The sequence below is a fragment of the Strix uralensis genome, chromosome 27 (genome assembly GCF_047716275.1).
Source record: "Strix uralensis isolate ZFMK-TIS-50842 chromosome 27, bStrUra1, whole genome shotgun sequence".
Classification (NCBI taxonomy): domain Eukaryota; kingdom Metazoa; phylum Chordata; class Aves; order Strigiformes; family Strigidae; genus Strix; species Strix uralensis.
In genome coordinates this window covers 1,876,816-1,895,001 of record NC_133998.1, presented here as the reverse complement: position 1 = coordinate 1,895,001, position 18,186 = coordinate 1,876,816, and the positions used below count along the sequence as shown (strand labels likewise).

The following is an 18,186-nucleotide window of genomic DNA, read 5'->3' as shown; positions in this document are numbered from 1 at the left end:
TGCCAGAACAACCTGTGTGTGGCCATTTGTAAAGGTGCTGTAAGTAAAACAGCTCTTGCTGTTGCAACGTGCAGGCTCTGCTGGCCTTCAGAGAAACGGGATCGGAGACATTTACACGTGCGGTGCATTATACTATTGGATTATATTTTGTTGAACTGCAAACGGAGCTGGACTCCTTCTGGTATGTCTTAATCCTGTAAATGCCCGTTACCCTACTGACCCCAGGCAATGCTGAGCTGTGCCGAGTCAGGTGTAGCGAGCAGGCAGATGTGGAGGCCCCCAAGTGGAGCTGGAGTCTCTAAAGAAGGGGTGGCCAGCGGGCTTGGAACAGTTATCTGCTTTCTGTGAAGACACGTGAGGGTTTATTTTGAATGACCTAGCTTAGCTGATGACATAAAGACTTTAAGACTCCTTAGGCTGTTAGGGTTAGGACTGTCGGTGTGAGTAACGTCACCAATTTAGAACAAGAGCATTTCTAGAAGGAAGGGAGGTTAATAATGGTTGGGCCTCCTCTTGAGAAGCACAAATGAAGTGTTAGCCATAGTATCTATCCACTGTCACCCTCATTGCCTGGCCATAACCACATGCCCAACCATAATCTACAGGAAAGTAGATTTCTGAGTTTGTTTGCTGCTGATGACTCCTTCCAAATTCCCACTTACTCTGCTCTGACACAGACACAAAGCGATAACCAGAAAGGCACATTCAAAAGAACAGTCGTGTTAGCAACAGCATCTTGTCAGATTCCAGGTGTAAATAACTGCACGCTCGTCCCTGAACTATCTGTGCAGTTCCAGTTAGACACTGTCTCACAGCATGCTCTCTCAAGGTCTGAAGAACTGCGGTATCTACTGAAGACAGCCTCTCCCTTTCTTCATAAACAGGACGGATTTCAGGAGTAGGTGTATTAATCCCATGGATATGCTGTGTCCTGGTCTTAAATTATAATGGCCTTGGGATCCTTAGGATTGAGAGGTGGGACAAGGTGTCATGAGAGAGTCATGACTGGGAGTGAATTGAATTTAAATGTAAGAATCCAACTATTTTCCACGCTATAACCGAGGGAGATCTGTTGGTGGGGAGGTGGAGGAGTAAGGCTGCAGTCCCCAGCAGCTCTGTCCAAACCCCTGGGCCACATCACGCAGGAGCACTCGCCATCAGAGCCCCTGGCGCACGCCCAGCCCTACGCTTATCAGCGTTCATTTATGTTTAGAGTTTGATGATGCCAGGTCAGGGTGGGTGTGCAGCGACTTTGGTTTTCCACACGAGGGTGCTGTCCGCATTGGCAAAGGCCACACCTCGGGTTTTCCAGTGGAGCATCGCTCCAGAGATGATCGCCAAACTGACCAGCAGGCTGGGCGGAGCTTTATCTGGACTTGTTGAACGGGATTTCAGGGGGTGACTCGTTCATGGACTGTAACTGGAGGACTTGCTTGACATCTGAACACAATCTCATCCTGCTCACAGTGGGCTGCCAGCGGATAAATGATTACATTTTACAAAACTGATTTTCTTACTCATAAATACACTGTACTATAAATACTAACCTGTCAGGGGTCCAGCAGCCTATGTTCTGGAATGACAAGTGCTTTTTACATACCTCAGATCCTAATTATTTTATGAAAGAACTTGAAGAAGCCTGATATTTAGAGACTGTTTGTCCACCTTTGTGTTTCAGACCCCTCTGGATGTCTCGAGGTACATATCCCCAAAAGACTGGTACCTTTTACGGCTCCAAGGGAGCACTCTACAGTGGGAGTGAGGGGTGGTGTTCAGCACTCATAGTTCAGAATTCCCCATGATTTATACAACAGGCGAGGCGTGCAGGGGTCAGGGCTGCTCACCAAGGCTCTGTGTTCTGGGTTGCTCTGCTGTGTGGAGCCTTTACAGGTTTGTGCTGTGCTTCCACGATGCTGCGGGTCTGTGTGCTGGTGACTCTGGTGATTACACAGAGACTGCTCGTCCCGAGAGGCAGGGCTCATATTGCACCTCTGTAACTCAGAGAGTCACAGCTAACCCAAGAAAAAAAAAAAAAAAGGACAAATAACACCCTGAACACAGCCCCCTCCTTTGCTCCCGTGGTCTTGAATGTTTTTGTTTCACCCTCTGCACACACTGAAATGAGCAGATTTTTACTCACGAAATGCCCAATCCTGATCCTTTGGAAGTCAGTGGGAGTTTTTCACTGATGTCAGTGGGCTTTGGATCAGACCCAGAAAAGCTGACATTACAAATACAGATGCTGCAGGTCAAGCACTGTTTTAAATTGGTTTCAGTGATGCTACAGAATGAGCTAAAGGACCACTACCCACATGTGGGAGCACTGGGGTCCCCCCAAGGGGCTATGATACGGCCAGAGATTCCTGACGTGATTATAATGCCAAGGCCCTACTACCTCGTGCAAATATATTCACTGATACATTTCCCCGGGTACCAATCTGTTTGTGGCAACCTGGCTAATGGAGCAGAAACTGTTTTCAAGCCATCAGTCTGCTACAAGCTTGATTTTGTATTGCTTGATTGGAACGGAACATGTGGACTAAAATGTGTGAGAAAAACGTTTGTTTTACTAACACTTCTATCTGTTTGTTATTCTATTATTTGTTTTAAAATTGCTAACATTTCTATCTGCACTGGTATTTATAACCATGCTCATCATAACCATGCTGACTACAGCTTTAGAAAAGTCTGGAAATAAAGAGCTGCTGGACAGCATTTTAGTAAGATGAGACAACAGTCTTAAGTGCTCCAAGAATGCCTTATAGCACCCTGGCAAACAATAATAGTGCACATGATCGTACTCCCAGGACCTGAAAGCAAGAATGATGGGGTAGAACTTTTTTTGGCCTATGTAACACAGGAGGACAGAATAGATCATCTTCAGGATTTTTTTTCTGGCCTTAAAATCTAGACAGCTGTATTGCAGTGATTGCAAAGCTGTGCTCCACGGTATTAGCTCTTTTTCCTTGTTTTGACTGAAATATGTAGTACTTTAAGCAGTGTTTTACCATATAAAGAGCAGATGCAATTTGCTGAAATGTCTTATTTCTTTTTTTCCTTTTTTTCTTCAGCACTTCTTTTCCACAGCATTCTTCTGGCAAAACTGGCTGCTCGAGGCTTGGACGAGCGCACGCTTTGCTGGGTAAAAAACTGGCTGATGGCCGGGCCCAAAGAGTGGTGGTGAATGGAGTTAAATCCAGTTGGTGGCCAGTCATGAGTGGTGTCCCCCAGGGCTCGGTTTTGGGGCCACTCCTGTTTAACATCTTTATTGATGATCTGGGCGAGGGGATCGAGTGCCCCCTCAGTCAGTTTGCAGATGACACCAAGTTGGGTGGGAGTGTTGATCGGCTCGAGGGTAGGGAGGCTCTGCAGAGAGACCTGGACAGGCTGGAGCGATGGGCTGAGGCCAACTGGGGGAGTTTCACTAAGGCCAAATGCCGGGTGCTGCCCTTGGGCCACAACAACCCCGTGCAGTGCTACAGGCTTGGGGAGGAGTGGCTGGAGAGCTGCCAGTCAGAGAGGGACCTGGGGGGGATTGATAATGAGCCAGCAGTGTGCCCAGGTGGCCAAGAAGGCCAATGGCATCCTGGCTTGTATCAGCCATAGCGTGGCCAGCAGGGACAGGGAAGGGATCTGACCCCTGTGCTCGGCACTGGTGAGGCCGCCCCTCGATGAGTGGGTTCAGTTTTGGGCCCCTCACTCCAAAAAGGCCATTGAATGACTCGAGCGTGTCCAGAGAAGGGCAACGGAGCTGGTGCAGGGTCTGGAGCACAGGTCTGATGGGGAGCGGCTGAGGGAACTGGGGGGGTTTAGTCTGGACAAGAGGAGGCTGAGGGAGACCTCATGGCCCTCTACAACTCCCTGAAAGGAGGGTGCAGAGAGGGGGGATGAGTCTCTTGAACCAAGGAACAAGCGATAAGACAAGAGGGAATGGCCTCAAGTTGCACCAGGGACGGTTTAGACTGGCTCTTAGGAAGGATTTCTTTACAGAAGGGGTTGTTGGGCGTTGGAATGGGCTGCCCAGGGAGGTGGTGGAGTCCCCATCCCTGGAGGGGTTGAAGAGGCGGGTTGACATAGTGCTGAGGGATCTGGTGGAGTTGGGATCTGTCAGTGCTGGGTTAACGGTTGGACTGGATGATCTTCAAGGTCCTTTCCAACCTGGATGATTCTGTGATTCTTCAGTTGTGAAGACAAGGCTGGGTTGAACTAGACACATTCATTGTTGGCAAAAGATGAACTGTGGGACTGCAGAAATGGTTTCCAGCATCATCCACTTGGGTGTTTGTAGGCTGCTGTGTCCTGCTTGATGCATGATGTTTGGATTTTAGAATATAACTGTGTGCGCTTGCATTCATGCATGTATTTAAAATGTGTTTTTATATAAGTGACAGAGCAGGTGCTCAGGCATGAAATTAGCAGGTTTGTTGTAAGGAGCCTCAGGAGAGTGATGGAGGTAAAAAGAGGTTACAGGTAAGAGAGAAGTGGGGAAGCATGCGGGAGCAGGAAAGGGGCAGAAGGTGGTTCAGCAGGGCGGTGGCGGGACGGCGCAAGGCTGTCTCTTCGTCAGACTGCAATGAAGATTCGCCGCCTTTATCTTTTTACTCGCACTCATGGAAGGTGCATCTAAACGGCCAGGCTGGTCCATCGGCGTTTCATTCTCACCGTGGCAGCTGTAAGCGGCCCCGTGCGAATGGCAGCGTCACCTCGCAGGGACACGGGACAGTCGGGTCCGTGGTGACGCGGCTCTGCCGGGCTCCCCCCGTGTGAGGGCTCCGTGTCACCGCTGTCACCTCGCACCCGTCCTAGCAGGGCTGGCCCCTCCAGCCCGGCTCTCCCGGAGACCCTCGGCCCCTCCGGAGCAGGCGAACAGGCCAAGTTTCCCCCCAATGTGCCTCCCGTGGCCCCGGTCCCCTCCCGGGCGCGTCGCTCCCGGCGAGGCCCGGGCGGGGTGAAGCGCTCCGGGGCCGCCCCCCCCTCCCCCCGCCCCGTGCCCCGTCCCCGTCCCCGAGGGCTGCCTCCGCCTGCGGCCCGCGGGCTCCGGGCGCCCGCCCGAGCCCCCCCGCCTGAGGGAGACCCGCCCCGGGGGGGCCGCGGGGCGCTCGGCCCGGGCCTCTCCCCGCCGCGGCGGCCGCGCTGAGGCCGGGGGGCCCGGGCGGGAAGGGCTGAGCGCGGCGGGGCCCGGCCCGGCCCGGCCGGCAGCGGAGCGGGGCGGCAGCAGCGCCCGAGCCCGCCCCGCCCCGCCCCGCCGCCGCCTCCTCGCTCCGCCCGGGGCGCGCAGAGGCCGGACGCGGCGCGGGTCTCCGCGGAGAGCGGGTCGGCGCCGCCCCGGCGCGGGAGGCCGGAGGTGAGCGGGGAAGGAGCGGCGGGAGAGGCCGGGGGGCTGCCGGGAGGGCGGTGGGGGAGCCGGCGGGGCCCGGGGAGGGAGCGGGCGGCGGGGCCGGGGAGCGCTGCCGAGGGCGGGGGCTGCCGCGCGGGCTGCGGAACCCGCGGCCGAACGGGGGGTGTCGGGGAGGGGCTCCTCGTGCCGGTGCCGCCGCGGCGGAGGCGCGGGAAGCGCTGAGGGGGGCGCCGAGGGGAGCCCTGAGGGGAGCGCTGAGGGGAGCCGGCTCCCGCCTGCCGAAGGGCGCCCGGCGCGGCGGGAAGGGGCCGGGGGGCTCGGGTTGGCCCCGCAGCCCGGGGGAGGAGCGGAGCCCTGGGCGCCGGGAGCCGGACGGCGGGAGATGGACGCAGAAACCGAGGGTCTGTGGAGCTGCCGGCGCGGCCGGGAGGGTCCGAGCCCGCGGCGCTCGGGAGGAGCCGTTCTGCCCTCCCGGAGGCAGCTCTGGTGGAGCTTCAGTGCCTCGCTCGTAACCCTTTGCATGAAAAATGGTGAAACTGGGGGAAGATTTTCTCGCTGGCCATGAAAAGTGTTCCTAGAGAAAAGGATGGCAAAGCTGGCACGAGGCTGAAAGAAAATGTGATTATGGGCATTCTTTAAAAGATTGTAGTGGTCAAAATCCACAGAATCATCTGGGTTGGAAAGGACGTTGAAGCTCCCCCAGTCCCACCATGAACCTCACCCTGACCGTTCCCAACTCCACCAGATCCCTCAGCGCTGGGTCAACCCGACTCTTCAACCCCTCCAGGGATGGGGACTCCCCCCCTGCCCTGGGCAGCCCATTCCAACGCCCAACAGCCCCTTCTGCAAAGAAATCCTTCCTAAGAGCCAGTCTGACCCTGCCCTGGCGCAGCTTGAGGCCATTCCCTCTTGGCCTGCCGCTGGTTCCTTGGCTCAAGAGACTCACCCCCCTCTCTGCACCCTCCTTTCAGGTAGCTGTAGAGGGCCATGAGGTCTCCCCTCAGCCTCCTCTTCTCCAGACTAAACCCCCCCAGTTCCCTCAGCCGCTCCCCATCAGACCTGTGCTCCAGACCCTGCACCAGCTCCGTTGCCCTTCTCTGGACACGCTCGAGTCATTCAATGGCCTTTTTGGAGTGAGGGGCCCAAAACTAATTCAAGTAGTATAAGGATAAAACCAAATCATCTTAGGCTAAAGTTGCCAAAAAACCCAAACCAGATGCTTGGTGACGAATTCCATGTCTGGAATCATTTAAAGCCCGATCAGCTGGCAGGTTTGGGGAAGCACCGGCAGTTGAGTAAGACTGAAGTTGGGTGTCGGAGCATGAGTTGAGTGTTTCCGGGATAGATAATGATGCTTAATGTGAAGTCAGACATCTGAGTTTTACCTAGCTAGATTTGAAAATGCTTGCTTATTTACATACATAATTTATCAGCATCTAAAGGTAATTCCTTGTTTTGCAAGTGTAATGTGCAGTTTTATGACATAAGTTTTGCAAAAGTGGGGTGGAAGATGTTAGAGAAGGCAAATGGGGTGATGTTTGTCCCCCAATCTCCCCTTTGGCCAACAGGGACAACTGGTTGTGAGATGTGAGACTGTGCTGGTGATTGATGTATTTACAAGCTCAGGTTTATCAAGATAGTCAGGAGACTGACGGGGACTTAAAAAGGCAGAGGAGCTTTTTCCCCATTTCTGTATTTTTTTAAAAAAAAAAGCTTTTATGTTGTTAACCTAAGGTTGTAAACCTAAGGAAGATAAGGACTGTGTGAGCTGCCTGTGTCCGGAGCAGCAGAGAAGCTGGCAAAATTGAAAAGTGCATCTGATGTTATGCCAAAAGTGCTTTTTTTCCTAGAGTCAGTGCTGCTGAGTGAGGAATACCTGTTCTGGGTTATTAGCTGTTACAAACTGGTGAAATTTGTATAAAATACTGATTTTCTTAATCTAATTCCCATCTCGTGTTAGAGTTATATCAAGGAGATAAAGCAGACAGTAGAGATTTCTCAGCTTAATAGCTGCTTCCAGGCAGGAAGGAGAGCAAACACCTGCACTGAAAAATTATTATTGCGTTGTCTTTCTGTTATAATGCACCTACATCTGCAGAAACTGGGTTTAGTTTTGCAGTCTGTTGCACAGGTAATTCAGAGAGATTCGGCTTCTCTGTTGACATGTGGCAAAGATTAGATTCCTGCTGCCAACGCTACAGGCTGTGCTTAAGGAGCTAACGCTGTATTTCATCTCTAATCAAAATAAAAGGGTCTGTTCTGAGTTGGTGCCCTTTTCCCATGTTCTTAGTGTCTGGGGAGACCCTACTCTACCAGAAGAGACAAATGGGGGTGCTTGGGGATGTCTAAACTACCTGCTCTTACCTCCCAAGTCTACCTGGGGACACCGACCTGTCTGAACTCTGACGCTCTGAAGCCGCGTACTCACGCAGACATCATCACAGACTTAAAAATTCAGTTTTCTAGTATGCACTTTTTTTGGCAGAAATATAAGTATTGAAGACTTCTTTTTAAAACTTCTCCACTTGAGGGAGTTCCTTTTCTTCTCTTCATGAGGCCACCGGCTTGATGGAAAGCATTTTTATTGTGGTTTTGAAGGCGACTTACAGTTTTCTGACATGCCTTTTGAGAACAGAACTGAAATGGTGCCTGGTCTGAAGGAGAGCACGAGCTCTGAAGAGTCAATATCACAACAACAGCCAATTTTTTATAGACCTAGCAGTGTCCAATAAACACAAAAGCTGTATCAGTCATTCCTGCAATTGAAAATATCTCTGAAAGGCAGCTGAGGAAGATCTTCAATGATATTCATGAGCCCAAGAGGGCTCAAGAAGCAAAAAGGTTCCAGGAAAGTCTGATTGCTTTCTGTCCTTTGAGATATATATCAAGAAAATGAATACTGTTTTTCTAATATTCTATACTTCTATAATATTCTAAACTCTTCCCTGCAGAAATTTTTGGGAAAAAAACTGAATTCAGGTTCATAGATTTAGACACATTCTTCTTTTCTGAAATGTTTATGGCAGAGAACAATGCTTTACAGGCCAGGGAAGGAACTGAAAGCCTCTGTAGATTGTTCATTTGAGCATTCTCTGATTCTAGGAAGCAGCATATACGGGCTCGATATGCAAAACTCAGACTGCAAACCAGTTATTTCTACTTGTGAATAGTAATTATGGTAAATGAGTGTTTAGTCAGTACAGCTGCAGGTGGTGAGGCTGTAGCCACCTAGACATACTTCTGAGCTTTGCCTCATTTTCTTCCAAGGTAGTTACAACCCTGGGACTTCTCTTTCTGGAGAGCACTGCACGCAGAACTAGGATAAAAGAGTTTGGTTTGTGACCACTGCTTGGGGCAGACTGAGTGATCTGACACCCGCTCTGTGGCAGCTGGTTGCCACGTATCCACGTTATGATTTGTCAAGACTTTAGAAGCAGTTTTTTTAAATGAAAGATCTCTCAGGGATTTATAGCCAGTTTCTCTGCAGGTGAGTAAAACACAGCTAGAATGTTGTCATACACTACTTCTTCAGGTCTAAGATGAGCAGGGGCAAGTTTTATAAGCTTGCTACTCATCCCTAAGAGAAACTGGGAGAAACACAGGCACAGAGTATTTGATGTGATGTGATGCTGAGGGTCCCTGCAACTTCGTTGCATATGTACACTCAGAAATTGCTTTGGGCTGCATATATAATATATTTAGACTTAATTTTGTGTTTTGTGGGTTTTTTTTCAGGTTCCTTTTGCAGAGGCCAGTAAGGACTAGATGACATGAATCCCGATATTACCAGGTATGCTGTCGCAGTTGGACATTTGGAGCTCAGTGGGGGCGTTTTCTGCAACAGTTCAGTTTGATCAGCTTGAGCTGCATTTCTGTAGAGAGAAGTAACACCCTTGCCTGCCCCAAGCCACTCGTGCTTTTCTCTCGTACCTTGATTGAGCCTGCACAAATGATTTCAAAGCCAGGTAGTGAATTGCACTGAGGAACCGGTGTGGGGTAAAATCAACCCTGAGTAAAAAGAAGAAAGTTTAAGTTTTAACCCAAATCTTTTTCTCAGCCTGGTTCTCTGTGAAGCCTCACAAATTCTCGTACTGAGTACGAGGAGGCAGAGGCCGTGAAGTGGGAGTGCTGGTCAGGAACGGGTGGAGGCCAGGGTTTAGTCTTTGATGGCAGTGTTGGTTTACACTGTCTCTAAGTTATAAAGAACCTGTCTCAGCAGGGAAATCTTTTCATGCTGGAAAGAGCAGCAGTTTCATTTTAAGGACTGTAGTGGATCTCTCCACCCACTGATATAATCTTAAAGGAAACACATCTGTTTCTTCCCTCACTGTGGTTCCCCGTGCTCCAGTCTTTGGCTTTGTTCAGGTGAAAGCAAATTTACAAGAAATGAGATTATGGAATCTCAAAGGACTAACATCCACAAGTCAAAACCAATAGTCTGTCTTGATTTTCTGTACTGTGGGCTGTAACTAACATGTACTTGTTCTCTTAAAAATGCTGAAAATTGCACCTGTAGCTCACAGCACTATCTGGAAAATCACATTTTTAAAAATTTGGACTCTTTGGATGCATCTAAACATTGCTATGGTGTACCGAGTACACGCTGAAATCCCGTGTAAAGAGGAGAGTGCAGTTTTGAACTGACTCTACTTTAGCTGTGAATTTAGATGCTATTGATAAGAACAAAAGTGTCATAAGATTTCCAGAGTCAGGATTGATTATTGTGCTCTGTGTTTTATCTCCCGCTTGTATTTCTAATGTCTGTTCCAGATTTTTTACATGTAGGAGAAAACCCATACTTTTACCTAAAGGGAAAGAGGAAGTCAAGAGTCTTTATCTGATACAAGATCTTACTTAAAAATAGATTGCTCTTTAGAAAACCAAAACCGTGTAATTATTTCCTGCTAGTAAAATTAATTATCCTCATTCTAGGTAATACTGATAGAGTAACTGAATACTTCAATGGAATATGTCACAGGTTTAGAATTTATACCACCGTTTCCATTTGCAGTGCAACATGCTGCAGGTTGTGTTGTAAAAGCTCCAGCTACCAGAGTTGCTGGACCTGGAGCACATCAGAGGAAGAGGTGTGTAGGAAACTCTGCCCAGAGCTGGGCACTGCATCCTCGCCCAGCAGAGTATAAAGCCCCAGCACACACAGTGCAGGTTCTTGTTTTGTTATGTCGGGGAAATCTGTTCCAGGAGCCACTACCCAGCCTAGACTGGTGTCTGCTGCAAAGCTGCCCTGAAGGGCTGAGGTGAGCAAAACGTTGCTCTCCACCACTGGCATCCTTGCCATCAAAGGAATAAGAGCTCCTCTCCTTGGTCCTGTGCAGTCATGATGTGACTCAGTGGTGGTCCTGGTCTTCACACTGACCTGCTAGCTGTAGGCTGTTTTCCACAAATCGCTGAAATACATGGCAAGTCCTTGTTCCATGTCCTTGGACACCCTCCTCTTTCAAATAAAGGCTTTCATTTTATTGTGGGTTTCTATTGTATGCAGGCATTAACCTTTAGTATATCTGCACTGAATGTTTAATATTTAATTCCACTGGCATTCCATGACAGGTTCTTCTTAAGTAAAGAGAAATCAAATGTCATCATTTTCCCAGTTTTGAAAATCCACTGAAGGCTGTTTGTTCTCCTGGGGTAATTTTTGTGGTGTATTCATGTTTACTGACGAGTACACCTCAGCATGTTTGTCCACAATTACACAGCAATGTCAAGAATCCAGTACATGTTCCCCACTCCTCTTTCCAATATGCTTTAGTTTCAATTAATCCGAGAGTAGCTTTCATTTGAAAAAATAGGAAATATGCTCAAAACGGACTAATTGCAGGAATTCAAGATTGGTTCAGCTTTTACTGAAATTGGTTTTGATAACAAGTAGTTTCTTTGTTTTAAAAGTCATTTCCAAAAATCAATGAATTCTTCAAACAGTTTGCTTTCTGAGGTTGTGGAGCAGATGGCTAACACGGGTATGGCATATGCCTTCCAACCCAACAAGTGCCAAGGCTTTGAATGAAAATAGGGAAGGAAAGAAAAAAATCTTGGAAGAGGTAAACTACAGGCTGTGCTCAGATTATTTTTTTGTAATAAGCGGTGTTATTTATACTCCTGGGGTACTATCAGAGCTTTTTGGGCAACTGCATCCTTATTGTTCATCTCTCTTTCTTCATACATATATATGAAAGATAGCCTCCTTCTGGAGGATGTCTAGGACGTTATGTCAGACTTTGTGTTTAATATTTTCAAAGAAAAAATCAGGATTTTTTCTATTCAGAGATGATGATGAAGTAAAAGCATGAAGGCAGAATTCCTGAAATAATAATTTCTAGGTGATTTTTCTTGTAAAGTTATTTGGGGTGAATTAAAGCAAGGAGAAAGTGACCCTTAGTTATCTGTATTTTTAAAATAAACCCTGAGCTCAGCCAGCATGAATCAGGGCTGTGCTGCAAGAGCCAGAGGTGCTGATTTTGTGCGGGAGGATCCAAATGGCTGTGGCTGTCAGTCTGGCCGGTGCTCAGGGCTGGCGTAGTCCCCCTCTGCAGCTGGTGTAGGCGTGATTGTCTCAGCTCAGGGAGGGCAGAGCAACTGGCTGCAGTGAAGATAAATTAATATATGTATTGTAGAGAGATTGGCCCAGCGTGGAATAAATGGGGTGTTTGGGTTACCTGTCACAGTGCCCTCGTGCCTGCAGTGTAACGCGGGGACTCGTTAGCAGAGCAGGAGGCGGAATCTGCAGTTTAAGGAGTGACCGGGTTAATAAGGAGAAGACCACTTAGGCTAAGCAATCTGAAATAAGCAGTGAAATAAGTCTGCATTCAGCAGCACCACTCATTAAAATGGTTCCATTGTACATCAAAATCAGAACCATCCCGTAATGCCAAAATTGCTGGATGAATGACACAAGGTGGTTGCAGCCTTGAATATCATGAGAAATAATAATCCTGTCCTATAATGATTTGTTTATGTAATAGGTAAAGCTCAGTTGGAGTCAGGTTCTGCTGGTGTTAGGTACTACTGCCTGTTGAAAGAAGTTGAGTTTTACATTCTGCTTTATAAGCTGTCTGTATTACAGGGCTTTTAACTTATCTGTTGCTAATCAAGAATAATTCATATTCAGATTTTTTTTATCTAGCCATTATAGATTGCACTACTCATTAAGCAGTAATGATTGTAAAAAGTGAGGCACAATTCCTTCAATCTTGGGGAAAGGGAAATCTTTGTACCAGTTGCAGTTTCTTTCTCCATGTTTTTAATATATTTTGCTTTTGCAGTAATGTTGGGAATGTAGATGTTGTTCTCAGATAAGGTTTTAAATTTTGTGTTTTGAAACGAAAAACAAAACATGTACTAATTTTAGCTGTGTAAGAGTATTTTTTTTAAAAAATCTTAATTTTAGACTAATTAAATTTCTTTTTTTCTCTCCAAGCTTTGGAAGAGCCTGGGGAGTTTGTGGGAACAAATACGTGGGAAACTGATGGGACTGGTGATACTGAAATTCAAAGCCAGCTCATACGAAGTAATTAAAGTCTCTGTGTTTCCTTTATGAGGGAGGAGAAGGAGGATTGTGTGTAAAGTCATGCTCTGCATATTGTAGGTGTACTAGGTTGTAATATAGGGATGCCTCCCTCAGCTTCATGCAAACAAATTCATCGCGACTGATAGATAAGCACTTTTCTAACCCGCCTTGGCATTCAAGATGATCCAGTTCCACTTTGATGTTTTATTTTTGTTAGATCTGTGGCAGATGACACGCGCTTCTGTCCCTTTGTCTTCCTTATTTATCCAACTGATTCTCTCATTTTGACCTAGCATTGGCAGTTCAGGAGTTCAGTGCTTCACCTAGCTGAATGCTCACAGTTGCTGTTGTGATAAATTAGAAAACAGTCCTTGGGGAGATGGCCCGTTTGTGGGAGAGAGAAGGATGACACTGATTGACTCACTGTAGGGGTTGACTGTACAAATAAGAAGCAACGGCGAAGCTTTGGTCTGTGGGGAAGTAGGAACTCGAGATGAAACTAGGGATGAAGAGCTTCTGAGGGCTGCTACAAACTGCAGAATTAAGCGTGTGGCCAGAGGTGGCAGAGAGAAGAGGAAGAGCTCTCGCAGAAGGGAACAGAAAGGCTTGCCAAGGGTGATTCTTAGAGCACAGAGTAGGAAAGGGCCATCAGACCAGAACCATACGACTATTTAGGAATATTTATGCTTTGAAAGGGCTGAAGAATCAGGTAATGCACTGTCCCATGAGCTTATATGAAAGAGGCTTTATTCAGATCTGTGCGGTATTTTAATGTGACTTGAGTATGGCTTGGAAGCTTGAACCTACTACCTGCTTCTTATTTTTCCCAGTTTTTAAGTTAGAATTAAACTTTTTGAGGCCTGATATGTGATTGCTGAGAAACAGGGATAGTGATAATTGGTTGAAAAATTTCACTTGGCACTAGAAAAGATGTCTGGGGTATGTATCATATCAAAAGGTCTGGGCAAATATTTTCTGTTTCTCCAGCATCTGAACCTCCGTGCTCAGGACCTGGGTTGTAAGGCCAGAACTTGCCTTTGAAAAAGTTTTGAGGATTTCATAAAGTTATTGCTGCTCATGCTTAAAGTTTTGAGCCTTGTTCAGTGTGTATTCTCACAATGTGTGATTCCTTTTGACCCATTCTCCCTCCAAAATCTGTGAAAATGCTCCTGTTGGTGTACAGTCTGCTTGTTGGTACAGTCTTTGGGGATAAATAGCATTTCTGCTTAGAGGGTTTTCTGGCAGTTTTACTGTCTCTTAACTCTGTTTGAAGGAGAAGGTCTCAGTAAGACTGCCTGACTCTTTTGTTTAGTACTGATGAATTCAAGGAAAGGAGCAATGAGCACTTCGGGTGGAAGCAAGCTCCCTCCTGATTTCTTTGTGTGATCTTCCAAGCTGAATTCTTAGTGCACTGTGGCCTGAGGCCAGTAACTTCATTTTCTTCCTCAGTACTATCAAGTGATGTCAGCCAGTGACTGCTACTTCTGCAGTGAGACTGGAGGAAATAGCAGGCACGACAAGAAAAAATGAAGGAAAAAATCCAAAGAAATTGCTGACTAGTTTGTTTGGATTTTATAGGTGCTTCCTTCTTGCATTTTACATTTACTCTCTAAAGAAACACACATAGGTCTGGGAATGTCTCTGTGTATTTTGTGGAGATGTTCTAGCTGGTACTTGGGATGCCTCAGTTGCCTTACTTGGACACTAGTCATGTCTGATATTCTTACTAAGACGCAGTATGGTCTGTAGTTTTTTTAAACAGGGATGGTAGAACATGGTGTTCTTGTGCCTTACCAAAACAATCAGCATGTGGTCTTCAGTGGTTTTTTGTTGAAAATTTTTTTGTTTGTTGAGTTAGCATTCAGTAGCAGAATACTGATTGTTCCCAAGTGTCAGGACAACGAGGTTTATGTTACCTCACCCTGCCTTGGAAGTAATAAAGGAATGTTACTTCATGTAATAATACAGCCATGGAGTAAGTGCCACACAGAGCCTACAGAGGTCTTCAGCTTTTGTGTCTGCTGCTTTTTACAATGGCAACTTCACGCTTTATTTTTGAGACGTTTGACAACGGGTGCTGCAGTTCACGCCAGGTTTCTTCAGCCTTAGTAGGGAAGCATCTTCAGGTTCCTGGAGGAGGAATATGGCAGAAGCAGCTGTGGTATTTCAAAATGTGCATGGAAGTTCTTGCCTTTTTTTAAATTTCAGGAGGGTAGGTTTTGGCTTGTTCAGGGATCTGCTTGGCAGGTTCTCATGGCAGACTGTGCTGCCCAGCAAAGGGGCCCAGACAGCTGGTTGATCATCCAGGACAGCCAGCTCCAAGCACAAGTGTGGTCCATCGCAACGTGCAAGGCGGCAAACAAAAACGGTAGGAGGCCAGCAGGGGTGAACGTGGAACTGTTGTGGAGCTCAAACGCAGAAAGGAAGTATCAGGAGGAGGGTGGAAGTGGGGATGGATGGCCAGGAGGAATATAGAAGTGTGGCCTGAGTGTATGAGAATGGATGTAGGAAAGCCAGAGCTCAGCGGGAGTGAAGGATGTGAAAGGCAGCCAGAAGGGCTTCCCTAAGTACACTGGCAGCAAGAGGAAGGCTAGGAAAGATTTGGGCCCACAGCTCTGAGTACCTCCTGACCAAAGATACGGCGAAGCTGGAGGTACTCAGTGCCTTTTCTGGCCTTGTTTTTAACTGGTTAAACCAGTAGTTGTTTTTTACTGAGCAAAACCAAGGCGTTGTACTCATCCCTCTCAGCGAGGGATGATGGAGTGAGAAGAGCTGTCTGATTTGCATTCTGAGGTGGATGGGTGCCATCAGCCTGAAACCTGTGCTGTGGGTCATACCTGGCAGTCTGCTTGGGAGCCAAACACTGCAGTCAGAGCAGCCTGGCAACGAAGGAGCTGGCAAGCAGAGCATGAGGGCTGGAAGTTTGTAAGTAATTTATGCTGGGTAAGGAAGAAGAGAGTATTGCTCACTGGAGATCTAGGTAAGCAAGTTTGTCAGCTAGCTGGGCTTTCATTTGCCACTTCTAATGTTTGTTTGGGCATTCTATGCTTTTTCTGGGACCTTCCCAAAAGAGGGTGTATATGAAAATTATTGCCTTTGAACAGAGCAACACATGACCAGCCTGCACCAAAGTATGAGATAGGGTTAATGTTGGTGAAAAGCTGGAAAGTCTAGGAGCCAAGGCAGAGCAACCCAGCTCTCTCAGGGGGCTGAAAAGAGATGTTTTCTTAGGGGGTTATGGAGGCAAATTTTGTCTTCCTGCCTTTAAAGTTAGGAGTGGAGAATCAAGCTTTTGTTGGACTGGTAGTGGAAGCAAGCAGATGGTGAAAAGTTCCTTGAAAAAGTTGAACAATTGCAAAATTAATTTATTCTTGGGTGAGCAGAAGACATGAAATAATTTGATAGGAAATGTCAGCTGGTAGAGTTAAGTGAGGAGAACATCTGAAAGCCAGGGACTTGAGGATAACTGGTCATTGGTGGAGAAACAAGGCTGCACAAATAATTTCAAATTTTCAGCACGCTTCCGAAGAAGAGGATTGTGGAGAGCAAAGTTTGGATGAGGAGAGTGAGCCTGGAGAACAGTGTGTTGATGATTACAAAGGGAAGGAGATTGTGGTTTTGTCACTACTAGTCAGGTTGAAAATCAGTCTTATTTCATGCAAAAACAAAGGGGAGATTCTGCCAGACATTGTGGTTTTGTGGAAAAGCCAAGGGCATTCAAAGTCACAGGAGAGATGAGAAAGCTGGGGAACAGAGGAGAAATACAGCAGAATCAGCTGTAGGTAAAAAAAAGATTTGTACCTAAGATTCATACCAGAATTCCATGTGATTGGAGATTCTGCATCAGTTATGGCCAGAGCAAGCAGGCTTAGATAATCTCCAAAATAAGTTCAAAGAAATGGAGGTGTAAAGGGTGGTGGGTTTTGTAGAAAAGTTACTTTGACAAAGAGAGTGAGGAGGAGACATGCCAAGAGAGTGAAGATCAATAGGTGGTTCATGGATTGAAACTATAAGGAAAGATTTATTTTATTTTATTTTTGCCATGGGAGGACATTCTTAGAGAGGCATTTTTCTTAACTGACAAATTTCAGGTGTGTCTCTTGGACACACACTTTCCTCCGTGGTGAAATTCGCTTGATGATAAGAAAAGCCTTAAAGTAGTGAAGAACCAACAGAGGGGTAGGGAAAGAGAGGGGTCTCAGGCCAGGGAGATGGTACGGATAAGGCAAAATCAGAAAGCAGGTATGACACCAGGATAGCTAACAGGGATGAGTAAATGGAAATGAGCATGTCAAAGCTGAAGGGAAATTTGAAAAGGTTAATGTATTCCCTTCAGGCTGGAGACTGGAACTACCTAATCTCCATCTCGGCATGCTGAAAATAATGGTATGTGTAACTAAGAATTTTGGAGCAAAGATTTTTTTTTTTGTCTATAAATTTTACCAAATCTTTGGTGACAATACTTGATATATATTAGAAAAAATGTATGAAAAATGTTAGAAGAAATACATGTAGAAAAAATTGTCCCAGCAACTGTAATCCCAGTATTGTGATCTCAGTGTGAATCTTGTACCAAAAAAAAAAAAAAAAAAAAAGGACAGAAAAACCCTGGAGACTGAGATTAGGAAATTAAATGTAGTGTGGGTGTTCAAAGGATAGCCCATGTCACATTTACCTGAGCTTTTTTGTTAAAATTATTTACTTCTGCATAAGAGAAATGCAGTAAACTTCATGTTTGAACTCGTAACTTCTCTTGTGTAGCTGGAGTGGGTAATTTTGGTTAAAGTGGAAGACATCAGGATTATGGGAAGTATCAAACAGGTAAGAAACTGCCTAGAAGAGCTATCAGGAGAGGATTTACGCATGGAATTCTTGAATAATTGATTTCTTAGCAAAATTAGTTAATGGTTCAAATGCATAATATGCAGTGGTAACCCAAATTCAGGAAGTATGGACCAGAGCAGGACTGGAGTACAGTGGCTCTTCCGATTTGAACTAACAGGAACCTTTATAAATATGCAGAGTACTTTGTTTCTTGACCCCAGCTGCTTCTCAGAAAGATAGGACAAGCCTCTCCATTTTGGTCTGCAGCATATCAAGATTTAAGAGGCTTTTTTGGGTTTAATTATTTCAGCCATAGCCCCATGATAAAAATAAAGCGACTTGAATCAAGAAGCAGTGTAAGTGCATCCTTATGGTGGTGTGCTTCCACATTAACGAATAATTCCCCCTGTGGCAGTATTGTGCTGCTGGTGGTTAATTAAGTCCTGGGAAAACTGGCTATACCAGGAAGTCTTCTGCAGGAATACCTGTGCTGGTTCTG

The 18,186-nt window shown here is 46.5% G+C and overlaps 1 protein-coding gene across 3 annotated transcripts in view; it reads left to right on the top strand.

Annotated features, from left to right (window-relative positions):
- LOC141935308 (ceramide synthase 4-like) overlaps positions 1–18,186 on the top strand; it is a 51,087-nt gene that overhangs the window by 1,307 nt on the left and 31,594 nt on the right. For 2 of the 3 annotated variants that reach the window (XM_074851414.1, XM_074851415.1), the window contains exon 3: positions 9,074–9,128. In XM_074851414.1, coding sequence (XP_074707515.1) covers positions 9,109–9,128 — 20 coding nt within the window. In that variant the 5' untranslated portion in view covers positions 9,074–9,108. Of the gene's footprint in view, positions 1–5,254; positions 5,345–9,073; positions 9,129–18,186 lie in introns of those variants that run through there. The other variant, XM_074851416.1, reaches the window with a different exon arrangement.